Here is a 26,861-nt window from a genome sequence, read left to right on the forward strand (position 1 = left end):
ACACAGCCAGCACAGCAGCATTGCCCTACTCCAACACAGCCAGTGCCTCCTGTGATCCCGCTCCACCACCGCTGCTGCCCCCCATCCAGTAAGACACCACTGGAGTATAAGACTTTTTAAATCTTTTTTTTCTCTAAATTTGGGGGTTTTGAAAAAAATAAATAAATAAATAAAATGGTTAAAAAAAAAAGTTTGTAACATACCTACTTTTAAAAACACTTCCATTCCAATATTGTTTACCTACAATCAAACAGGTTCATGTTACATTGTCACGAGAAATGACAATTGCTTTTGGTTATTGCGTCAACTCCAAGTAACGAACAACATCACCCTGTATCTGCACCAGAAAGTAAAGCAGCCACCTTGTCACAAGGATGAATTTATTAAATTAGTTGTCTTATAAAACAAACATTGCAGTCTCATTGTTAATATAACAATTCTCCCATTGAAGGACCTGCTTGCAAAGCGTCATCCGTTAAGTGAGCAGAATTTAAGAGAAAGGGTCTGACCCTGCATGTCTGAGCGAGAGTCTGAAAGCATCTAACCAATCTGGAAACCACTGCAACATTTGACTACTAAATAAATATCAAGCCACCCCAAAAAGAAAGAAAGAAAAAAGAAAAAAAAGAAAGTTAAAAAACACCCATCGATTTGTGACCTCTCAACATGGGCAGCACATGTGGCACGCAGATTCACAATGGTAGCTTAAGTGTCTCTCTCCGAGGGCCAATGCTTGACCCCAGAATTGGAGGCATCTGTGGTTCCCGCATGTTCATGGTAGTAGAGTTCAAGATAATTCCATGTGGTCTTTAAAAGTCTTTATTTTAAACATACGGAGGAAAAAAAAAAAAAAATGCATTGAACTGTGTCAAGAGCAATTCTCAGAAGAAGCCAGAGCTTCATACAGGTCTCAAACTGCCATGTAAAATCTAATGGGGACAGAGAAGTCATCAGTGCCATAAATGCAAAAATTCATAGAGAGGATGGTTAATAGTAGACCAGCACTGCTTATAAAAAGGTGTCGCCCCTCATGTGTGGAGGAGATTGGGTGGGAAGCACAGACCACTCTGTTTGTAACATGGAACAAGAGTACATGTATGCCACAAGCAGAGTGGGAGATATCACAGGCCAGGAAATATAGTGCATGAGCAAGTATGCAGGGGGTAATGTGGGTTTAGTAACCCGTCTGTATCCAGATTCACCCATCCTGACAATCAGGCAAGGTGAAGTGTGTAAATTCTTTGACTGTAGCATTTGGCAGAGTCCTGGAGAGGGGAGAGGACACTCACATTCAGAGTCGTGAGCATTTAACGAGTGTCACATGAAATCCTCAAACTCTCGGCCATATTCGTCATCTGCTCCCCCATAATCAGCTAGATCATTCTTCATGTTGGCCTTCAGTCCGCCTCCAGGAACCACTCCTTTTTTCTTCTTTTTAGCTTTATTTTGCTAACAAGGGAGGAAAAAAATAAAATGGTAAATTCAATACGTTTGTGATGAAATGTAGAAGGAAATTCACATGTAGACTAAGTCCTCTCCAGGTATGGATAGAAAATAATCGGGTTCTGATAAATTTTACACTACTACCGAATAGAAAAGAATTTCTGCAAATGCTCAATAAAAGGTGAATGAAAGCTTCAGCACCCTGAACATTATAGCCATACATTTGCCATATCACTGTATTACTCAATGTCACATTACTGCTATCATAGTTAGGCTGGGGCCACACTGGCATTACTGAGATGCCCTCGCATGTCACTCGGCTCACGCTGGCAGCACAACAGAGCCGAGTGACACTGCGACTGAGATGGGGAGGGTCAGCGCTGCAGAGGGGGCAAGCCGCCACTGAGGAGGGGAGGGAGGGATTTCTCTCCCTCTCTCCTCCGTAGCCGGCTATTGCCAATTCTCGCACTGCACTCATGGTATACCGCGAGTGTAATGCGATTTTTCTCTCGCCCCATTGACTTGAATGGGTGTGAGAGAAACAATGATTGCGTTACAATCGCAGCATGCTGCAATTGTTTTCTCGGTCCGATTAGGGCTGAGAAAATAATCGCTCACGAGAGCTGACACACAGGCTAATATTGGTCAGAGTGGAATGCGATTTTATAAATCGCACTGCACTCGCACCGTTTTTCTAGTCTTAGGCCTAAACTTACATCTTCAAAATCAGACAGGTTCATCGAGATGGACCAGAAATTCATTTATGGGAACACGCCTTTCAATACGTTTGGAGCATCTTTTGCCCATGCACCAGAGCCTTACATCTACATCACCACTGAGCTGCAGTAATCTATGACTGAAATATAGTAAATCAAGAGCTCATGTCTTTTAGCAAGTCCCAGCTAATTACTAGAACAGCAGCCGAGCAATCAGGCAAAAAGTTGCAAAAGTCTTCATTGTTCTATATACAGGACACCTGCACAAAAACTGCTGAATGAATAGATCCCAGGGTCTCACCTTCTCCTGCTTCTGTTTTTCACTGCAGAGAACTGTTAAGGAATTTGATATCTTCTTCAGGTCGTCTAGTTCCACTAAAAAACAAGATGCAAAGAAAATCTTTCAAGTCAAAAATGCACTTATTATTTCCAAGCTTGGTGCAGAACAGGTCTGCATAGATTTCATAGTGTGAGAAGCATTCTTTCAATTAGTGGAACCTCGCTTAACGAGTAACCCACTTAACGAGAATTTCGCTTAACAAGCAAAGCTTTCTCTAAATTTGTAACCCTGTTTACAAGAAAGCTTTGCTGTAAGAGCAAAATACTCACCGCACACACTTCCGGTTCCGTACATCCACCGCGCTCTGACTCACACTTGCAGTCCGCACAAACACACACACAGTATTATGCTCACCTTACCTTCCGTTCCACCGCTGGTCTCATGGTTCTTGTAGTCCGCCGGTGCATTGCGACATCCTCGCGGCGAACTACAAGACCCAGGAGGCCGGCGATGGAACGGAAGGTAAGGTGCGCATAATGTGTACCTTCAGTTCCATCGCCGGCCTCCTGGGTCCTGTAGTTCGCCGCTCCACTCCAGGCTGTGCATCGGCAACCGTAGCGACGAAGGAGGAACTTCGGCTGTCAGACACTACTCAAAGGCAGAACGCTGGCCAATCAGAGGCAAGCGGCTCATGCCTTTGACGTCAGAGTTCTGGCAGCTGAAGTTCCTCCCTCGTCGCGATGGTTACCAGATACACAGCCCGTACTAGCGAACAGCAAGTCCCAGGAGACCGGCGATGGAACGGAAGGTAAGGTGAGCATAATATGTGCGTGTGTATTTGTACGTGTGTGGAATGACAATAGGGGACCAGGATGGGACACTTAACAAGTTGTGGAACGAATTGTCTGCATTGCAATGATTTCCTATGGGAAATCTTGCTTTCTTGAACGAGTAACTTTGTTAACAAGCACACTCCCAGAACGGATTGTTCTCGTTAACCAAGGTTCGACTGTATTTAATAACCGGCCATTAGGTGTGTGCTATGGTAAAAGGCAACAAAAATACGCAATGGCTTTTGTGAATGGTGTGCCCATCCTATGCTTGAAAAGGTTTGCCTTGTTTATCCCTTACACCTCAAGTAATCCCAAAATGGTATCGAAGGGCATGTCCCATTTTAATAGATTACAAAAGCTCAGACATGTCAAAAATAACTGAGCTTTTATTTCCAGTCTTTTTTGATCGGCTGCAGCGCTAACATAATGTTGAATGTTCTGCAGTCAACCACTAAGGTCAGCAGTTCTGCCGATGTAGAGAGCACAAGACCCTGAGCTCAGCAATTAGCTGCAGAGTAATCAACAATGCCAGGACTTTACCTAGACAACCCATTAAGGACTGGCAGCAGGGGTGCAAGCTATTGTTGAGAACACAAGTAGCTACAAGCATCTACAAAAGCAATACGTTTTAGGTTATGTTCACATTTCCGTTTTTTTTTTTTGCATCAGTCACCTGTGTTGCTTGACGCTTGTGACTGATGCGTTGTACAACGGGTGACAAGAATTTATACATAACAGTACATGTGTATCAGCTGCTGAGAAAAACTGATTGCACACTGACAGCACACTGATGAAATGTGAGAAGAAATGGTCCGACTTTCTAGCATGAGAATCTGACCGATTTTACACTCGCAAGTGTGATTCCAGCCTTACTCTCACACAAGGCACTCTGCTGGTAGGGAGAGAAAGTGACTCAATATAGCTACAGGAAGTCATCACATGACCCTGTGTTACCATGGCAACCATCGGAAGTCACGTGACTTCCAATGGCGCTAGGTAAGTGAATGCTTACTGCGGCGCACTGTTACATCTCGCTCTCAAAATCTGAGAGAGATGTAAGGGGTTAATAGGCACAGGTGGAACATGATTCCACTCGTGCCTGGCAGACACACATGTCAACTGTTGAAATCCCCTGACATGTGCACGGATCGCTACGGACTGCCTGCGGGTATTATAGTGACACGATCCATGACGTACCCAATACGTCATGTGTCGCGCAGAGGATAATTTTTGGTGTGTGCGCAGGGAGTGGCGAGCATGGCGTGAATGACAGCCATTTCGCACTCTGTAGCAATTCAACGGCTCATCCCTGCAGACCTACAACAAAAATTATGATATGAAACAATAAAGAAGAATTTTCGCCATGCATTGGTGAGTGCCTCTAGGTTCTTATTACTTATGGACACATACCAGATTATTTCACTACAGGACCTTTTTTTTTTTTTTTTTTAAATTAAAATAAAAAAAAAAAAAAACACACCACATCCAATTGTGGAACTTATTTTTATTCCAGGACCTATAGATTAACATTTACTTTGTGGGGGCAACACTTAATTGCTTTTGACTGCACAATAAAGGCAATGTTTTCTGAATTGTGCACCGGTTGTTGTAAATGTAAAATATATTACGGTTGTTACTCACATGAGATGCAGATCTCTCGCACAAGTGTTTCTAGAAAAGGTGGGTAATAAAGTGATTTCTCATATTGTGTGATCTTCTCCTTCAACAGCTTGCCAAATTCTGTGAAGTCATCTCGTGATGATGGATTCATTGCATCAATTCCAGTAATACTGCTTACGCCTGTGTGAATGGAAATAGGACATTGTATCAACCAACATGGCAACAATAAAGTTACCAAGGAAATAATTACTGCAACTACAGATGACATTCTGCCGTTTTACATATAAAAATAGTCAGCCAAGAGTAGGTTGGGGGAAATACCAAACAATCTCACCTCTTCAATCCCCTTTCATTGGTCCCTAAGGTTATGTATGCACGTTGCGTAATTTGATGCATTTACGCTGCATATTGCACTGCAACGTAAACGCATGCGTCCTGTGTCCCCTGCACAATCTATGAAGATTGTGCATAATCCATCCGCACGTTGCGTTTGAGAACACAGCGATTTGGATGCTGAAATTTTGATCCAAATCGCTGCGCACAAAAAAACAACTCTATGAGAGAGGCAGCATCCCGAGCACATGAAATCAGCATCTATTCTGCAAACACACACATTATGCAGTGTTTCTGCAGCGATTTGAAGTGCACGTGTGGTGCCCCTGACCTGGTTAGGCACCACTGAGTACTGCACCCATGCTGGGGACAGTACAACACAGGGAAACCAGAAGGCTGACCGAGGTGTGGTTACACAGGTGCATAGTAATCAGGTCTCCCACATGGACCTTTGAAGGGACCCATGGGAAATCCAGGAGAGGGCGCGACCTCCATCTCTATTCAAGGGGTGTGGTAGAGAGCCTGGTTGCTAGGTGGCGTAGGCAGGCACAGAGGGGAGGAAGTAGTGAACCAGTCGGTTAGTGCAGCTCAGGGAGAGCAGTCGCAAGAAGCAGACCCTGGAGGCTGTCACGATACTGACAACGCACGTGCAGTGGCTACTGACAGGGGAGAACGGTCACCTGGTAGTGCCGCCCGAAAACCACCCAAGGCTGGAGGCAAAGCGGTGGCTGAGTACGGGGACTGCCAGGGAGGTACCAGGCCAGTACAGGTTACAGGTTCCCAGAGCAGGGCCCATTCAGTTGGCCTGCTCAACCTGCCGGTGGGGGCACTTCACACCCTCACCATAACACCACAGAGTCCGCAACCATGTAGCGAAGAGAGAGCCCATAGTTCAGAAGAGGCAAGCAGCCGAAGTGACCTGGTCCAGGCTACAAGCAGACTGGCCGAAAAGGGGGAGAACAGGCAGCAGCAACTTCCCTGGGTGACCCCAGCAAAACTACAAGTTAGGATCACCCCAAAAACACAAGGGCTAGGAAGGCGAGTCGGTAGTCACCCTCACAAGTCAGCCTGAAGGAATTCCTGGTTTCCCCTGGTTCATCCCAGCTACGCCCGGGTTACTCACCCTGCCACCTGATGTGAGTAAAACCCCTGAAAGACATTCCGATTGTGCGTGTGAGTCATTCTGCGACCTGTGGTTCCACACACTCAAACCGGGCCCTGGGGCCAGTCCCACTCTCGGGGGGCCACACCATCTAACTGCCTCTACCAACAGCCCCAGGCGTCCCCTAACCTGCAGTGGCGGTCCCCTGACCGCAATATAGAGAGTGGCGTCACGACATCCTAAAGAAGATAACCTACCTGTTACCAGACTGTCCCTACACGTGGAGTCCCTGAAGGTAATGCATCGCTACACCTGGGCTTCACACATGCACTACCAAATCGCTGCAGAGTTTTCAGCATGGACACTACGCAACGTGCACACACAGCCTAATAGTGCGTGCTTACTTCCAGAGCGATGGTGGCACAGTGGTTAGCACTGCAGTCTTACAGCGCTGGGGTCCTGGGATCAAATCCCAAAAAGGACACCATCTGCAAGGAATTTGTATGTTCTCCCTGTGTTTGCGTGGGTTTCCTCCCACACTACAAAAACATTCATAGGGAACCTAGATTGTGAGCCCCAATGGAGACAGTGATGCCAATGTATGTAAAGCGCTGTGGAATTAATAGTGCTATATAAATGAATAAATATTATCTAGTGCCATACTTTATTCACGTGACTTATTTATTTAGGCAGCCAGTGACTAATCCAAACACAAAGTTTGAAATGTACATCAGGTCACTGCTGAGGCCAGCGATTGGCTGCAGCAATGATTAGGATGAATGACACTTGATCACTGTAATAAATTAAAAAAAAAAAAAAAAAAAATATGCCATGAATCCCTAGAGCGATGAAAAGTGGAGAAGAATTTAGAATGGTTTTCTTTTTTGACTTATCCATTCCTTGAATCTTTAAATCCCCCTTCATCCAGTAGAGAGTCTTACCGAAAGCTTCTTTCGCTAACTCTAGATCTGCATCTTCTTGTAGTTTTAGTACCCGAAGTTTCTCTGCCATTTGCTCCTCTGGTGATAAATTTACAGGTTCTTCAGTTTCCTCCAACTGTATGGCAAAAATAACCACAATCAGTGAGCAATCAGTATGGAGAGTCCACATCACGCAGACGGCCTCACCATTACTTACCCTCTTTTTCATTTCCTCTTGTTTATTTTTAGAAATTTTCTCTTTTTCTTTTATTTTTTCCTGTAATTTTTTCTTTTCAGGGACTTTCTGTTCTGCTGTGGGGTGGAAAATAACATCTGCTTTACTACATCAATTCTGAGCAAGTGTATTTCTAACTCAAACATTAGAAAGTGCTTTACATCAAGTATTTCACATTAATTAGCAACATATACGAGATCAGAAGCTAAGATAGCCAACTGGTAGCAGCTGAAAATCCATATCTACGTCAGTACAGAGTGTCAGCACAGCCTTGGGGAAGAATGGTTGTTAGGCTGCTGCGTTATACTCAGCCTCAGTTATGTCACCTAGGCACAGAAGACCGGACCCGACGTGAAGCTCCTGCTGCTCACATAGCTATGGAGATTACTAAGAAATCACAGATACCTGTATGTTTATGGCAACTGACATTTTCTTTTAATAGTATCCTATATAATTAAGCTATAGAACACTGGCACTATTAAAGAGAATCTGTCAGCAGGTTTCTGCTATGTAATCTGAAGACAGCGTGCTGCAAGAGTTAAAGATAACTCAGCAACACTCATTTTGTCAAGGTCCAATCTGTTATTTATTTGCCATGTTTGTTTAAACAGCAGGACTTATTGCTTGTACTACAATGTCAGGTGCACAACAGTCCAGCACGCCCCATCCTCTAACACCCCACTGTCTATGCACAATCTCTACTGAAAGCCTGGTGTGGACGGGGAAACTCAGCTCTGCTACATGAGTAAATCTAAAAATTCTGATTGTATCAGAATAGCTGCACCCCGTAATCCCAATGATACATCGGATTCAGGATCTCTTTCCCTACATCATGCAGATCTCAGATGAGGCAGCAAAAACCTGCTAACCGATTCCCATTAATAATTTATTCACAAGGATGCATTAATTCACTTTAACAAAAAAATAGTACAAACAGCTCAAATTGTTAAAATTGAATAAACAGCATTATAAAAGCTACACAATGTACAACAGCCAATGGTCCAAGCCTGTCACCAGGTATTTCCCTTATAGAGCTGCGGCCACCACCAGTGAGCGTTATACACACACAGTCAAAAATTGTTGGTACCCCTTGTTTAATGAAAGAAAAACTCACAATGGTCACAGAAATAACTTGAATCTGACAAAAGTAATAATAAAAAAAAAAAAAAAATCTATGAAAATGAACAAATGAAAGTCAGACATTGCTGCTTTTCAAGCTTCCACAGAAATTTTTAAAAAATAAAACTCATGAAATAAGCCTGGACAAAAATGATGGCAGCCTCCTCCTCCTCCTAATATTTTGTTGCACAACCTTTTGAGGCAATCAGACGATTCCTGTTACTGTCAACGAGACTTCTGCACCTCACGACAGGTATTTTGGCCACTCCTCATGAGCAAACTACTGCAGTTGTCTTGTGTTTGAAGGTTTCCTTTTCCAGGCGGCATGTTTCAGCTCTTTCCAATGATACTCAATAGGATTTAGGTCAGGGCTCATAGAATGCCACTTCAGAATATGTATATAGTATTCCATAATGCTGTATATAAGAGCCCAGGCCACTCTGCATAACGTAAAAAAACATGTTTATAATGCTCACCTAAGGAGCGGTCTGGCACGATGGGCGTAGCTGCTCTTGGTCCGGTGCCTCCTCTCTGCTGTGGTCACAGTCAGGGCAGATCAAAGTATTCTAGTGCGCATGCATGGGCGGTCTTTGACCTTTCCTCTCGCCTGTGCATTACAGTAGTTTGATCTGCCCTCAACAGGGCAGATCAAAGTGCGCCTGCGGCGTGATACCGCAATGCCGGCCTGGGTGGATAACGTAGGATGAGTCGAGTCATCCATACGAGGCTCAGAAGGAGGGAGGAAACTGCAGCAGAGATGAGGCGCTGAACAGGAGAGCAGTGACACCCCTTGGCCCGGAACGCCCCCCCCCCCGCCCCCGAGTATTATGAAGGTATTCTGTACATTATACAGAGCAGCCTGGGGTCTTATATACAGTATTCTGGAATGCTATATATAAGGGCTCACTGGTGGTGGCCGCAGCTCATAATGGAAAAACCTGGTAACAGGTTCTCTTTAGCTATTAAAGTGCAGCCCTCTAGATTTACAGCACATAGTCCGGTACTTACACCATTCTTAATTAAACATTTAGAGCATGTGTTAAGGCCAACTACCTGACTAATTTCACCAAAATGTCAGGTGTCCAAGTATCAGCGGGTCAGAAGTTTCGGGGGGGATAGGGACGGACATGCGTGCTGTGCATGAATTAAAAGGCCCACTGATCATACAACTAATCATGTAATCACAGCACACAGAGGAAGCTACTGAGTAAAAAAAAAAAAAATCTTTAGGATTTTATAAGCCTCATATTCGCAGTATATTGACTGCTGCACCATACATGGAGAAATAGTGCAGCAGTCAATGCAGTGCTAATTCGAGACTTCGAAAAATATTCTCCTTAGGATTTCTGACGGAGCCAGCAGTTGCTTCAGTGTGCTGTGATCGCATGATCAGTCGTGTGGTCACCGGGCCTCTAGTTTATACACAGCACACAATCTCAGATTTTTAGTTTTCTTCTTTTCAGACACCTGGCCTCCTGGCATTCGGTGTGGTGTCTGGCGACAGGTTTCATTGTTGTACGGCAGGTATTATCCATAGAGTTTATTAGTCGTCTGTATAGAGGTGTGGATCATCTTCCTCACTTGTGAAACGCCTCCGGGCCCAAGTGTAATAACTGGGCGGATTCATGTGTCATCAACTGCACTTTATATACATCACAAATACAACAGATAACTGATCAATGATCACTGCATATTTATGTGGCTTTCATCCATTTCTTACCAGTTTTCTCAGGTTCTTGTTTATTTTCTGCTTCCTCCTCATCATCCCAATTATCCTAAAATGAAAAAAGATTTAGAACATTTGATAAGAACGCTCTTCACTACGCAGACTGTGGTTCAGCATGTTACAGATCATTGTGGATATATTCACATAGCAGAATTGTTTAGGAAAAGTCTGCAGCTATCTAATTCATTTAAGTGGAACAAGCAGAGATATTCAAGATGGTGAAGAATTCCATAAACTAAAGTGGAGGAATTTTAATTGCATTTTTTAGTGGTTTTTGTATTCATTTTTATAAAGCTTTTGACGTGGTTTCTGTCTCTATTTGATTTGTCATGTTTTAAATAAAACTTTTGTTTTTGATACATCCTGGTATTTGGCTTTGTGATACAAAGATGTGTAGATTACATGTATTTTTGATGCATTTACACAACAGAAACACACTTAAGCATAAGTGTTTTTCACCTGTGGATTTTCTGCATCTAATGCAAGTCTATGGGGAAAAGCTGCACATTTAAAAATGTTGCGGATTTGAAACACAAACCACAGGTCAGATTACACGGAGTAAAAAATTAAATAAATTAAAAAAAAAAATCAGTGGGCAGGAATTTCTATAAATCCCATTCACTAAGCTGGAACTGTAAGGGTACGCGCCATGATCAGGACGCGCTGTGTACTGGATGCGGCGAGTCATGAGCTGCAGGGCCATGAGACTCCTCCGCAGGAGACCGCAGCTCCTCGTGCCCACAATCAGGGTTTGGGGCACTGTTCTCCCAACAGAGAACGCTTGTGTGTCCTCAAACAATTGACATGCTTGCGACTCAGGAAGCCGCACAGCTGGTCAGTTTATGCTGCGGGCCGTACACGCACAGTGGGCATAAAATTTCTAGAAATCCCATCCACTGTGCTTGTACTGTAGATCAGTGTTTTGGATGCAGCTGAAAAATGCTGTATCCAAAACACTTAACTCTGATGGTGGGCACGCAGCCTAAGAGTTATAGACACAGTGACAATACGCAGCAATCAAAAACTCACTAAAAATGAATTGTGGGAACACCACCTCAGACTGGTTAAAAAAAAAAAAAATAGCAGCTCCAGTCTTCACATTCTCTGGTGTTTGCTGACACGCACGCGCGCACACACACTCATTACCAGGCAGTAGAGAACAGCCCGAGCCCTTCTCAAAATAAAAAGGAGGTTGTCCAGCAGATAAATCAGTACATTTCCCACTTTTCTACAAACGTCCCCAACCAGAGGATATGAATTTATCATCCGTTGTACAATACAGATAATCACGAAACGTATTGCAATATAAAAGTGTTAGGGCATGGACGCATAACATGTACGACGATGGCATCACTATGGTCAGTCTGGTTGGCGGCTCTCCTGACCCAAGCGCATGAGCTGCATAGAAATACACAGACACGCCACTGGCCAGACTGAGCATTGCAATGCCATCATTGTCCAGGTTATACAGCAGTCTGACTGCGCACTTATACTGATAATCTAGAAAGCCATGCCCCAAGCAGGGTGTAGCAGGCACATGGCAGGAGTAGTGCTAAAATGATCAGCACTGTTTCTCCAGGAAAGTAACCCTTTAGAGCCTCATTAAAAAAAAAAACAAAAAAAAAAAACAAAAACATCTCATATAAAGGTTCTGTGCAAAAAAGCCTCGGACCACTGAACTGTGTTGCGGCACACATACTGTTACATGAAACGATATAGAGGCAAATGATCACACATTCACCTCCTTAATAAAAACTAAAATAAGGAGAAAAGAAAATGGACGTCTTAACGATTTTGCACGATCCGCTAAGTCCTGGCTGTCTGAATGAGGCCTACCAGCCGCGGCCAGGGCTGAGCTGTTATCCATTTCAAAATCGCTGTCAGTCATTCTCAGACAGTTACACGGATGGAGCACGCACGGTACAGCGGCAGTCTGGAGTCTGCTGAAGGCCCCTGTTACAGCAACAGGCCGAGAACCACAAGACACAGATTGTCACTATATACTGCAATATCAGAGTATTGCTTTATGTTTTATTTTACTCACTTATATAGCGCTATAATCCCATCACTATCCCCATTAGGGCTCACAATCTAAGGCTACATGCGCACGCTGCTTTTTTTGCTGCGTTTTTGGCTGCAGTTTTGTTGTCAGAACTTTGACATTTAACTTCCCAGCAAAGTCTATGAGAAGTCAGATTTGCTGTGCACACATTGCAGTTTGTCAGCATTTTATTTGTCAAAAGTTTGTTACAAAAAAAATGCAGCATGTTCATTCTTCCTGCGTTTTTGTCAACATTTGTCACAAAAACGCACCAAAAACGCACCTACAATTACAAGCATTTTTTGTGACATTTCCAGGCTCTCTCTGACAAGGTGCAGTTTTGGCTACAGTTTGTGAACACAAAAAGATGCAGCGTGCGCATATAGCCTAAAACTCCACATCAGTATGTCTTTGGAGTGTGGGAGGATACTGGAGAAAAGCCACACAAACACGGGGAGAACGTATACTCCTTGCAGGAGGTTGTCCTTTGTGGGATCTGAACCCAGGACCTCAGGTGTTGCAAGACTGCAGAGCTAACCACTGAGCCACCATGTCTATTGTTCAAATGGAAGAAAGCTGGTGGCCATGTACTGATGGCAATGTAGAGCGGACACACGGAGTTGATCTCCCGCACTGCATCCAGACAGAATATTGCCATCCGCCCTGTACGCCACCTGGTACCTCATTCCTAATATCAATATATGTCAAGTGTGTGATTGTCAGCGTCGTTTGGAACCGGAGATGACCTGCAGAAAATGTTTAAAAAGGAGAAGGCATGGGACAGAGAGACATCCAAGATAGCTCCTCATACCAGATCAGCTAGAGAGCTGGCTGTAGCCAAGTTACTATACTATGCTAGGGTGACAAGACTCTTCCTCAGAGGGACACTCACCCAGCCAAGTACCAGAGGAAACAGCGGTAGTGGCTAACAACGGATGATATCACAATGCCCACTTGTGCCCCTCTCCAAATGGTAACAGAGTGAGGCAGAGAAGGAGCACACATCAGCACACAAACATGGCACTGGTAGGGGGTAGTGAGTCAACCCTCGGGGATGTAATCTCAGCAGTTAATGGCTGCCTCTCTGTGTTGGATGCCGTGAGCCTGCAAATTGGGGACTTGGAAGATGAAATCAGTCGCATTAGACAAGATTTGAAAAAGTACAATGAACGAATAGGGTAAAGTAGAGACAAGAATGGGAGTTGTGAAGGATCAAGCACCATTCATAGAAAAGGATCTTAAAAACACAAGCAACAAATTATGCTTCTCAACAAGAAGGACGACCTGGAAAAAGATTTAAATGCAATAACTTACTGATAATAGGGTTCCCAGAGAAGGCGGGAGGCAGAGACCCGCTTGTGTGTTTTGAAACATGGTTGCTGGATAAATTTGGTAAAGAGATCCCATCTCCCTTCTTTGCCATATATTTAAAAAAAAAAAAAAAGCCCACAGCATGCCCACCAGGTGCTCAGCTGCGTACTATTGTCATGAAACTGTTACACTTCAGGGAAAGTGACAGGATACTGCAAAAAGCAAGGAATCATCAAGACCTATCCATAAGTTGTGCTCGTGTGTCCATATACCAAGATTAGAGGAGAAGGGCTCGATTTGATGACATAAAAAGGAGACTGTGCAAAACAAAGTACCGTACTCTGGGATATACCCTGCGCACATCAGAGTGGAAACAGCGGGAAAAGTGCACATGTTCGAGGCTCCAAAAGAGGCCATGGCTTGGCTGGACACTAACGAGTTATACACAGCCCTTGAATGGAAGCGGGAAAGTTCCTTGATTGAGAGGACAATGGGTTACCCCATCCTTGAGAAGGGGGGGGGGGGGGTCAACATAACGTTCATTATGTGAGGGACGCAAATGGAAGGTACATGCGTGTTGCCTGTATACCCTGTTTTCCCGAAAATGAGTTTTTTGCCCTGGAAAAAAAAAAAAAAAAAAAAGCACTAGGTCTTATTTTCAGGGGGGGGTGTCATTCTCGAAGAGACATGGTTGGGGGCAAGTTCACCCCCCACAAAAAGCAGACCCCACCCCCGCCTTCCCAGGATCGCCATACTTACCAGCCCCGGCCATCTGTATGGCTCCCAGATCTCTCTATGACCTCCCAGCAGGTATGCTGCACGCCTCCCCTGCGTCTGGCCAACACACATACTTCAGATCACACACAATTCCATATTATTTCCTCCCTGTGATCTCTGTACAGCACACTGTCTTCCCCTGCATCTGACTGACACATACTTCAGAACACACACACACACAAAGATAGCATACACTCATATAGACACACACACACACACACACCAGATTCCATATAATTCCTCTCTGTGCAGCACACTGTCCTCACCTGCATTTGACACACACTTCACATCATTCCTCAGTGATCTCCAGTGGGCGCTCCAGGCAGATGTGCTGCACGTTGTCCTCCTCTGCCTCTTGCCGACACTCTCACATCAGAACACAAAATCTCGCACATACCTGTACAATCACTCTACATCCGGCAATAGCACATGCATCCGGTAATGTTATCATCCTGCAGGTCCTGGAAACTCATTGCACAGCGTTGCAGGTCCTTACGCGTGCCGAGAAATCAAGGTGTGTGTGTGTGTGTGTGTGTGTGTGTGTGTGTGTGTGTGTGTGTGTGTGTGTGTGTGTGTGTGTGTGTGTGTGTGTGTGTGTGTGTGTTCGTTCCGCCGCAGGACCTTGATGCGCGCCCCTGCTCCCGGTCGGCATATGGTGAGTATGATCGCAGGGTCTTTCCTCTTTCTTTAGGGGGTGTCCGCTGTCTATAATGAAGTGTCCTGCAGGATTCTTTAACTTTTTTACCGCTGCATTTCATTAACAGTGACTAGGTCTTATTTTCAGGGGGATGTCTTATATTTAAGCCTCCCTGAAAACTCCTGTTAGGTCTTATTTTCGGGGACACACAGTAGTATATAATATTAAGATCACAATTGTTGCTTTATACTCCTCAGAGACTTTAAAGACTGTATTTGCGTTTGCTGCTGAATTCCCAGTGATCATGGTGGAGGAATATAATGACTATTTACACCCTTATCGGGACAAAATATATGGGTTCTAGTCCACAACATGAAGGTCCAACTTCATCATAGACTGGAATGTTTGATATTTGGAGTCTTCATCACTAAAGGCCCCGTCACACTAAGCAACATCGCTAGCAACATCGCTGCTAACGAACAACTTTTGTGACGTTGCTAGCGATGTTGCTGTGTGTGACATCCAGCAACAACCTGGCCCCTGCTGTGAGGTCGTTGGTTGTTGCTGAATGTCCTGGGCCATTTTTTAGTTGTTGCTGTCCTGCTGTGAAGCACAGATCGCTGTGTGTGACAGCGAGACAGCAACAACTAAATGTGCAGGCAGCAGGAGCCGGCTTCTGCGGAGGCTGGTAACCAATGTAAACATCGGGTAACCAAGAAGCCCTGTCCTTGGTTACCCGATATTTACCTTTGATACCAGCCTCCGCCGCTCTCACTGTCAGTGCCGGCTCCTGCTGTGTGCACATGTAGCTGCAGCACACATCGGGTTAATTAACCCCATGTGTGCTGTAACTAGGAGAGCAAGGAGCCAGCGCTAAGCATTGTGCGCTGCTCCCTGCTCTGTGCACATGTAGCTGCAGCACACATCGGGAAATTAACCCCATGTGTGCTGTAACTAGGAGAGCAGGGAGCCAGCGCTCAGTGTGCGCTGCTCTCTGCACGTGTAGCTCCGTGCGGTGGTAACCAAGGTAAAGATCGGGTTGGTTACCCGATATTTACCTTAGTTACCAAGCGCAGCATCTTCCACGCGGCGCTGGGGGCTTGTCACTGGTTGCTGATGAGCTCACCAGCAACTCGTGTAGCCACGCTCCAGCGATCCCTGCCAGGTCAGGTTGCTGGTGGGATCGCTGGAGCGTCGCAGTGTGACATCTCACAAGCAACCTCCTAGCAACTTACCAGCGATCCCTATTGTTGTTGGGATCGCTGGTAAGTTGCTTAGTGTGACGGTACCTTAAGGTGTCAAACAATATTCTTGTTATTCCTCTTCACATCATTCCCTTTCAAGAACAGACTTGGCCATTGGTAATGAGCTTATTTTGGGTTATATCCAATCTGTAGAACTCCTAACTAGGAATATAATTGGATCACTCTTCCCTGCTGATACAACTATAATTTGGCAAAATCAGATAAGCAGCATGTATTTGTTAAAACGTAACCTTTAATTGGGTATATATTAAAATAGAATAGAAATGCACACAGTGATCACAACACCCATTTAAAAACCTGAAAATGGTGTGGCCAATCAAATAGTTACACTAGTCTAGCATCACCATTTTCAAAGGAAGAGAGGATTGTTAGTCCACTCAAAACAACATAGGAGGGGTAAATAGTAAGACCTGATAATATAGAAACAAATTCACCTATATATGTAGATAGATCATATAGGTCGACTGAAATACACCATGTGTTGCTTCCGATTTTTTACGTGACTGATAATGAGCCTCCAACACATAAATAGATAAAATCATGCCTGGCTACAGAAAGCAACAACGTGTTTTTTACATGGGGTAGTACATACGATGTCACAATATAGAACCCCTGGACATAGTCCATACCCTATAGATATGCTTGCTGAATACTATAAAAATGCAAGAAAATATCAAAAATTATTACAATAATAAGAAAACCACACAAAGTGGACAGATCTCACCCCGGTCTTTGTCTCTTAGATGATGGATCGAGCCCCTCCTGTATTTGTTGATCCAAATACCAGCGTAGCGGGAGGGGGTGGTCCGGTCGCTAACCCTGTCAGGGATTTAAGCTGACCCTTATATAACCCACAAGACTCCCGCCCTCACAAGGGCAGTCCACAGCTAACCCTGTTGTGACTGACCCTAGTCTTCAAACCAGGGGCCGCCCGACGCGTTTCGCTACATATGCTCATCAGGGGAGAAAAATGCAGCACCTAAATTAAATTTAGGCTATGTGCGCACGTGTGCGTAATTCATGCAGTTACGCTGCGCTTTGTAGCGCAGCGTAACTGCATGCGTCCTGCGCCCCCTGCATAATCTATGGAGATTGTGCAGGGGCCGTGCGCACGTGGAGTTTTAGAGCGCAGAGCTTCAGCTACTGCCGAAGTGCTGCGTTCTAAGAAGTGACATGTCACTTCTTCCGTGCGCTTTGCCGGCAGCTCCTGCTCTGTCTATGGCAGGAGCTGCAGGCAGAGCGCATGGAATCGGCTTTTTTTTTTTCACTACGGACATTTCTGCAGCGATTTAAAGCGCACGTGTGCTCTTCAGATCGCTGCAGAAATTTCTGCAGTGACTGTACGCAACGTGCGCACATAGCCTAACAGCGGTGGCTCCAGTCAGAGCTCATCCCTATTTAGCCTGGTATCAATGTAATTCGGCAAAGGAACTTGGGAAATACTTGGTGGAGTTTATATTCCTACTGGTTATAATTAAAGGATCAGTAGCTCATCAAATTGTAGATTTTAGTATAAATGAGGGATCAGTTGGGGGTAATACGGTATTGGATGCCATTATAGACATTTACACATGGAATTTGTCTAAGAGAAATAAGCAAAATTAAACTTAAGGTAATGGGAACAAACTACAGCAGCAGCAAAAAGTTACCACAAGGGAAGCAGCCTTTAAAGAAAAGGGAACGGTTGGGAGTCAGCACAAAAAGCATTGGCAGACCATCCAGAGCTTCACAAAAACGCATAGAGGGAGAAAGTGCAGGGCACCTCTTGGCATCAATAGTCAGGGCACAAGAAGGGTCATCATTTACATCTAGATTGGCATCGACTGAAGGAGAAATAATCACCGATACATCTGAGGTCACAGCTTTATTATATTCTTACTATAAAGATGTATCTGCATCAAAATCTGTAGCTCAAGAGGAGGAAATATCCTATTTAAATAATATAACAATTCCTAAACTATCGGGTAGCATCTAGAGAAGCTTTAGAACAACATTTGACACCAGAGGAGCTAAAGGAAGCATTGAGCAAGATCAGTAATGAAAAGGCGCCAGTATCGGGTGGCATTCAGGGCGACTTCTGTAAAGACTAAAGAAATTCTCATTCCCAAACTGCTAAAAATGTTTGAGGGAGCCACATCAAGGGGGAGTTATCCACCTCTGAGTGAAGCAGTTATAGTCCGGTTGCTAAAGTTGGGGAAAACCCTAATCATCAGGATAGGGCCCGATCAATATCCCTACTTCAGATTGGTGTCAAATTATTGGCAAAAATGCTGGCTAATAGATTTAACAAAATGATAACTGAAGTAATCCATGAGCATCAGTCAGGATTCATGCCCAATAAGTCTACAGCTGATCGGTTAAGGTACAAATACCCTAAACGAACAATTATGTAGCCTGGAACCTGGGCATAGAGCTATAATGTCCCTTAAAAGGAACCTGTCACCAGTTTTTCGGCATATAAGCTGCAGTCACCATCACTGGGCTCTTATATACAGCATTCTAACATGATTTATAGAAGAGCCCTGGCCGCTGTGTAACAAAACAAAAAAACCCTTTATAATACTCACCTAAACCGTTGCTGCAGTGGATGTGGGTCAGATGGGCATCTCCGTTCTCTGGTGCCGGCGCCGCCTCATTCATCCATCTTGGTCCTCCATCTTCTGATGCCGCGGTGCATGACGCGTCCGACGTCATACACACTCGCCGGCATTCAGGTCCTGCACAGGCGCACTTTGATCTGCCCTGAGCAGGACAGATCAAAGTATTGTAGTGTGTATGCGTGGGACCGGCGACTGTGTATGACGTAGACGCGTCATGCACTGCGGCTTCAGAAGATGGAGGACGAAGATGGCCAAAAGAGGCGGCGCCGGCACCGGAGGATGAAGACACCCATTAGAGCCGCAGCGACGGTTTAGGGGAGTATTATAAAGTGTTTTTTTAAGTTCTACACAGCGGCCTGGGCTCTTATATACAGCATGTTAGAATGCCGTATATAAGAGCCCAGTGGTGGTGGCAGCAGCAGCTTATAGGGCAAAAAAACCCCAAACCTGGTGACAGGTTCCCTTTAACGCTGGAAAAGCGTTTGATAGTAGAATTGAGGATGGTATTAAACAGAATGAGCTTAGGTCATAAACTTATAAATAGTTTCAAAATGCTATATAAATCCTCAAGTACTAGATTGAGGGTAAATGAATGACTGCCAGCTCCTTTTGCATTGAGGCGAGGCATTTGACAGGGATATTCTTTGCAACAGCAATAGAAGCCCTTGCAAGCAAATTGAGGGAGTAAAGATTTTTTAGAAAGGAAAATGCACTACATCTGCCAAGTTTTAGGGAATGGCCCTTGATTAAGTAGTTTGGAAGTTTTGGAAATTACTTAAAGAGGAGCTGAAAGGAATAATAAGCAATTTATACAGGTTTTCAAAGCAACTGGTAAGAAAAAAAAAAAAAAAGTAGTGTGGAGATGTGTTACTTGTCACTACATTTCATCCGCCGTGCTGCATTGTGTATTTACTGCTCTAGTGGTGGGGCACTAAATGTTACCCTCTGGAGGGGACACCATGTTGCTTTCTTGCTATTTTTCAGAACTTCAATATATCATTAATAAAACCAGCTTATATCAATGTCTGCCCACCTTAACTTCTTCCTCTTCATCTTCTCCTTCCCACCGATCCTTTCCAGCTAATGGACCACCCTGTAGAACAGGTTCTTCTGGTTCAAAGTCATCTGCCTCTGTGAAAATAAGGGGGGAAATAAAGTCTGTTCAGGAGACAGAAGACCACTTAAGTACAGTGATTGCCAACCAATCAGGAGAGGGAGGGGGCAACAAGAAAAAAAAAAAAACTTTTTTTGCAAAGGTTTCTTAGGAGTGGAAGCATTTTATATGTTTCTTGCGGGTACCATATCCCAGCCCACAGCTGATTACACTGGGTCAGGGCTCCAGCATGATGCAAAGCGCCGACTCATACAGCTGAAAACACAGATGTTACACTAGGGGGCTGAGAAACATGGTGATCACAAGGGTTTTGTTTTGTTTTTTTATCTTTACATGTTTGGGGAGATCCAGAAAACACTGAGCACATTTAAAGAGAATTCACCAATTTGGCAGTAAAGTGATTAAGGTTTTCAGCAATGACTTTTGCATGTCTCAAGAAACTTCGTGCATGAGAAGCAGATTTCACAATATAAAAGCCCAGTTACATGAAAGTCACCACAAAGTGCTTGGTGCAGAGCCATCAGGACAGACAAAGATTGACCACCTAAGAGATCGGGAATGGAATGTACATGCTGTCTAAAGCCCCGACAATGACACCATACAGTGACTGAGGGAAGGTTGGACTTATTTTAAAGGTTTTTTTTAGTTTCATGAAGTTATCCATAGGTAAGCAGAGGGATAAAAACCTTAAAGGGGTGGATCACCCATATTTATTATTTTCTAGATCGATATGTTGAGAAACAATGTTTCTCTCAAATACCTTATGTTAGCAATAGTGCCTGTGAGAGGCGCTATTGCGGACCGCTGTTCCCCCATGGCCTGACCCCCGGGTCCCATGACCTTGAGGATCCGGTGAGGTCACATCAAGTTCCTGATCACGTGACATCACCGCGGCCAGCCGCAGTCTCCGTGAGTAATTGGCTGTGGGCGGTGTTTCACTGCTCAGCACAGCCCATCAGCTCCCTGCTCCATCACAGCAGAGCGCTACAGGCAGGAGACACCGAGCTGTGATGAGCGGTAAAACACTGCCCACAGCCCAGTGACTCAGGAATCCTGGGGTCAGCCACGGTGATGTCACGTGATCAGGGACTTAAAGGGAACCGATCACCAGGATTTTTGCATATAACATAAAGCCAGTGCTATACTGGCACTATCAGGCTGATTCTATACATACCTGTACTGGTCAGCTCGGATATTTAGGTTTTGAAATCCAAGAAAGTGAAGTTTGTAAAATGAGCAGCTTCTTGAGTGACAGTTGCACTGGAGCAGATCATATATTCATAGTTATCCCCTCCCCCTGTTAGAATTAGCATAAGTATTATACAAATGACTCACTTTGTCTAGAAGGACCTGTGGTGAGGTCATACCCATGTGACCAAAAGGGGCGGGGCTTCAGCCACCAAAGCTGGATACCAGGTCACATGGGTATGACCTCACCACAGGTCCTGCAACAAAGTGAGTCATTTGTATAATACTTATGCTAATTCTAACAGAGGGAGGGGATAGCTATGAATATATGATCTGCTCCAGTGCAACTGTCACTCAAGAAGCTGCTCATTTTACAAACTTCACTTTCTTGGATTTCAAAACCTAAACATCCGAGCTGATCACTACAGGTATGTATAGAATCAGCCTGATAGTGCCAGTATAGCACTGGCTTTAGGTTATATACGAAAATCCTGGTGATTGGTTCCCTTTAACATGACATCACCGGATCCCCGAGGTCATGGAGCCCAGGTGTCAGGCGATGGGGGAACAGCGGTCCACAACAGCGCCTCTCACAGGTACTATGGCCAACATAAGCTATTTGAGAGAAACATTGTTTCTCAACATATCGATCTAGCAAATAATAAATTTGGATGAACCACTTTTTTAAGTCGATGCGCCCCCCCCCTTACCCTGCTCCAGGTTGTCACTCCGCCCCATTGACCAACTCTCCATTCATAGGCTACAGCCGTGACATCACACCCACAATACACCACCACAGCAGCCACTCACCAAGTTCAGTCTCATACCATCTACATTGGCTGGCCTCGATGATTGAGCTGGTACTCGCCTTACACTGCGTAAAGCAAACGCTGCTCCAGTCTACAGAGGCGGCATCACAACTACAGTGCACTTCACTTCTCAGTGATTAGAAGCAGCGGTGATGAATATTGTATTCGTGATGTCACCACTGCAGCCTATAAATAGAACTAGTCTCAGGCGGGGAGCCACCACTTGGAGCAGGGTAAGGAGAGTACCAACTTCATTTGTTTTAACCCCGTGCTAGACTATGGGTGATAAAATGCAGCTGTAAAATCCCTTCAACTAAAAAAAAATATGGCCATATGACTAGAAAGCTCAGTTCACACTAGTGTGTTTTCAGTCCTTGTGCCAGGTCAGCTATAGAAAACCAGGCCACATACAGATGAATGCAGTGCACAGGAAAGATAATTTCTAACAGTCTGCATGCGGTGCAGGGGAAGGTAGAGCAGCTGCTGATTAAGCTTTTTATCATACATGACTCGCCCAAGGATTTCAGTGGGTGCCGTACAGATACAAACACCACCCATATGCATGTTTAAAGGGAATCAGTCACCAGGTTTTTGCTGCCCCATCTGACAGCAGCATAATGTAGACACAGAGACCCTGATTCCAGTGATGTGTCACTGACTGAGCTATTTGCTGTTATTTTGATAAAATAAATGTTTTCTTTACTGCAGATTTAACAGTTAGGCTGGGGCCACACGGGTATTACTGCGATCCACTTGCATGACACTCGGCTCGTGCTGGCAGTACAGCAGAGCCGAGTGTCATGCGTGTGTCCTTGCAACTGAGGTCCGTTCGTGCGAGCAGACCTCAGCTGCGGGGGGCGGGCCGGCAGTCAGGAGGGGAGGGAGGGATTTCTCTCCCTCTCTTCTGCGTAGCCGGCTATTGCCATTCTCGCACTGCACTGGCAGTACACCGGTGTTCCGCGAGTGCAGTGTGATTTTTCTCTCGCCCCATTCACTTGAATGGGTGCGAGAGAAAGAGACACGGCTTACAATCGCAGCATGCTGCGATTGTTTTCTCAGTCCGATTAGGGCTGAGAAAATAATCGCCCATGTGTGCTGACACACAGGCTAGAATTGGTCCGAGGGGAATGCGATGTTTTATCGCACTCCACTCGCACTGTTTTTCTCGCCGTGTGGCTTAGGCCTTACAGAGAGCTCATGAATATGCTGGACTACTCACAGAACAGGGTCTCCCCGCAAAGAGGCCCCCCCTACTCACAGAACAGGGTCTCCCCGCAAAGAGGCCCCCCCCTACTCACAGAACAGGGTCTCCCCGCAAAGAGGCCCCCCCCTACTCACAGAACAGGGTCTCCCCGCAAAGAGGCCCCCCCCTACTCACAGAACAGGGTCTCCCCGCAAAGAGGCCCCCCCCTACTCACAGAACAGGGTCTCCCCGCAAAGAGGCCCCCCCCTACTCACAGAACAGGGTCTCCCCGCAAAGAGGCCCCCCCCCTACTCACAGAACAGGGTCTCCCCGCAAAGAGGCCCCCCCCCTACTCACAGAACAGGGTCTCCCCGCAAAGAGGCCCCCCCCCCTACTCACAGAACAGGGTCTCCCCGCAAAGAGGCCCCCCCCCCTACTCACAGAACAGGGTCTCCCCGCAAAGAGGCCCCCCCCCCTACTCACAGAACAGGGTCTCCCCGCAAAGAGGCCCCCCCCCTACTCACAGAACAGGGTCTCCCCGCAAAGAGGCCCCCCCCCTACTCACAGAACAGGGTCTCCCCGCAAAGAGGCCCCCCCCCTACTCACAGAACAGGGTCTCCCCGCAAAGAGGCCCCCCCCCTACTCACAGAACAGGGTCTCCCCGCAAAGAGGCCCCCCCCCTACTCACAGAACAGGGTCTCCCCGCAAAGAGGCCCCCCCCCTACTCACAGAACAGGGTCTCCCCGCAAAGAGGCCCCCCCCCTACTCACAGAACAGGGTCTCCCCGCAAAGAGGCCCCCCCCCTACTCACAGAACAGGGTCTCCCCGCAAAGAGGCCCCCCCCCTACTCACAGAACAGGGTCTCCCCGCAAAGAGGCCCCCCCCCCTACTCACAGAACAGGGTCTCCCCGCAAAGAGGCCCCCCCCCTACTCACAGAACAGGGTCTCCCCGCAAAGAGGCCCCCCCCCCTACTCACAGAACAGGGTCTCCCCGCAAAGAGGCCCCCCCCCTACTCACAGAACAGGGTCTCCCCGCAAAGAGGCCCCCCCCCTACTCACAGAACAGGGTCTCCCCGCAAAGAGGCCCCCCCCCTACTCACAGAACAGGGTCTCCCCGCAAAGAGGCCCCCCCCCTACTCACAGAACAGGGTCTCCCCGCAAAGAGGCCCCCCCCCTACTCACAGAACAGGGTCTCCCCGCAAAGAGGCCCCCCCCCTACTCACAGAACAGGGTCTCCCCGCAAAGAGGCCCCCCCCCTACTCACAGAACAGGGTCTCCCCGCAAAGAGGCCCCCCCCCTACTCACAGAACAGGGTCTCCCCGCAAAGAGGCCCCCCCCCTACTCACAGAACAGGGTCTCCCCGCAAAGAGGCCCCCCCCCTACTCACAGAACAGGGTCTCCCCGCAAAGAGGCCCCCCCCCTACTCACAGAACAGGGTCTCCCCGCAAAGAGGCCCCCCCCCTACTCACAGAACAGGGTCTCCCCGCAAAGAGGCCCCCCCCCTACTCACAGAACAGGGTCTCCCCGCAAAGAGGCCCCCCCCCTACTCACAGAACAGGGTCTCCCCGCAAAGAGGCCCCCCCCCTACTCACAGAACAGGGTCTCCCCGCAAAGAGGCCCCCCCCCTACTCACAGAACAGGGTCTCCCCGCAAAGAGGCCCCCCCCCTACTCACAGAACAGGGTCTCCCCGCAAAGAGGCCCCCCCCCTACTCACAGAACAGGGTCTCCCCGCAAAGAGGCCCCCCCCCTACTCACAGAACAGGGTCTCCCCGCAAAGAGGCCCCCCCCCTACTCACAGAACAGGGTCTCCCCGCAAAGAGGCCCCCCCCTACTCACAGAACAGGGTCTCCCCGCAAAGAGGCCCCCCCCTACTCACAGAACAGGGTCTCCCCGCAAAGAGGCCCCCCCCTACTCACAGAACAGGGTCTCCCCGCAAAGAGGCCCCCCCCCTACTCACAGAACAGGGTCTCCCCGCAAAGAGGCCCCCCCCCTACTCACAGAACAGGGTCTCCCCGCAAAGAGGCCCCCCCCCTACTCACAGAACAGGGTCTCCCCGCAAAGAGGCCCCCCCCCTACTCACAGAACAGGGTCTCCCCGCAAAGAGGCCCCCCCCCTACTCACAGAACAGGGTCTCCCCGCAAAGAGGCCCCCCCCCTACTCACAGAACAGGGTCTCCCCGCAAAGAGGCCCCCCCCCTACTCACAGAACAGGGTCTCCCCGCAAAGAGGCCCCCCCCCTACTCACAGAACAGGGTCTCCCCGCAAAGAGGCCCCCCCCCTACTCACAGAACAGGGTCTCCCCGCAAAGAGGCCCCCCCCCTACTCACAGAACAGGGTCTCCCCGCAAAGAGGCCCCCCCCCTACTCACAGAACAGGGTCTCCCCGCAAAGAGGCCCCCCCCCTACTCACAGAACAGGGTCTCCCCGCAAAGAGGCCCCCCCCCTACTCACAGAACAGGGTCTCCCCGCAAAGAGGCCCCCCCCCTACTCACAGAACAGGGTCTCCCCGCAAAGAGGCCCCCCCCCTACTCACAGAACAGGGTCTCCCCGCAAAGAGGCCCCCCCCCTACTCACAGAACAGGGTCTCCCCGCAAAGAGGCCCCCCCCCTACTCACAGAACAGGGTCTCCCCGCAAAGAGGCCCCCCCCCTACTCACAGAACAGGGTCTCCCCGCAAAGAGGCCCCCCCCCTACTCACAGAACAGGGTCTCCCCGCAAAGAGGCCCCCCCCCTACTCACAGAACAGGGTCTCCCCGCAAAGAGGCCCCCCCCCTACTCACAGAACAGGGTCTCCCCGCAAAGAGGCCCCCCCCCTACTCACAGAACAGGGTCTCCCCGCAAAGAGGCCCCCCCCCTACTCACAGAACAGGATCTCCCCGCAAAGAGGCCCCCCCCCTACTCACAGAACAGGGTCTCCCCGCAAAGAGGCCCCCCCCCTACTCACAGAACAGGGTCTCCCCGCAAAGAGGCCCCCCCCCTACTCACAGAACAGGGTCTCCCCGCAAAGAGGCCCCCCCCCTACTCACAGAACAGGGTCTCCCCGCAAAGAGGCCCCCCCCCTACTCACAGAACAGGGTCTCCCCGCAAAGAGGCCTCCCACCAGCGCAGGGTTTCCCCACCAAAGGCTCCCCGCCAGGGAGGTTTTGGAGAACTCACTACCGGGCTCTGGTTAGTACCATCCAGGACGTGGAGGCCATGACAGAAGCCACTAGAAGGAGCCCCATGGCCAGAAGGCAAGACCACTACCCCAGAGGTGACCCCAGCACAAGTTTTGGAGCAGGCTGACCCTATGATGGGCGGGGCTTAGGCTGACTTGTGCAAAACAGCTGTCATCCAGGGGAGCAAGGAGGCCATATGGACCGGAGCCAGGGCCCTCATGAGCAGACACATTCCGGGGATATACACGAGTGGGGCGTTGGAGCTGTGCGCCCTGTACTCTCACCCCAGCTGTCGGTCTCCGCCATGTCTTCCCGCTGCCGCTCCGGCGCTCTCTGACTCACCGCGCGGCACACTCAGGACTAGAGGGCCCCTCACCGGAAGTGCGTCACTCCACTCAGTGCCGCAGCCGGCGCCATCTTGCTACTCCCTGGTCGTCTATATTATTTTACATA

The 26,861-nt window shown here is 47.5% G+C and overlaps 1 protein-coding gene across 1 annotated transcript; it reads right to left on the minus strand.

Moving 5' to 3' along the window:
• Positions 1–350: 350 nt before the first annotated feature.
• EIF3J (eukaryotic translation initiation factor 3 subunit J) lies at positions 351–26,861 on the minus strand. The gene is made up of 8 exons (XM_075342892.1): positions 26,693–26,861; positions 19,992–20,089; positions 10,322–10,376; positions 7,465–7,559; positions 7,269–7,383; positions 4,914–5,072; positions 2,461–2,534; positions 351–1,449 (listed from the first exon to the last, which is right to left on the minus strand). Exons 1-8 carry the CDS (start codon positions 26,712–26,714, stop codon positions 1,318–1,320), a joined length of 750 nt encoding a protein of 249 aa, XP_075199007.1. The 5' UTR covers positions 26,715–26,861; the 3' UTR covers positions 351–1,317.

This window comes from Anomaloglossus baeobatrachus, chromosome 4, assembly GCF_048569485.1.
Source record: "Anomaloglossus baeobatrachus isolate aAnoBae1 chromosome 4, aAnoBae1.hap1, whole genome shotgun sequence".
In the NCBI taxonomy this organism is placed as follows: domain Eukaryota; kingdom Metazoa; phylum Chordata; class Amphibia; order Anura; family Aromobatidae; genus Anomaloglossus; species Anomaloglossus baeobatrachus.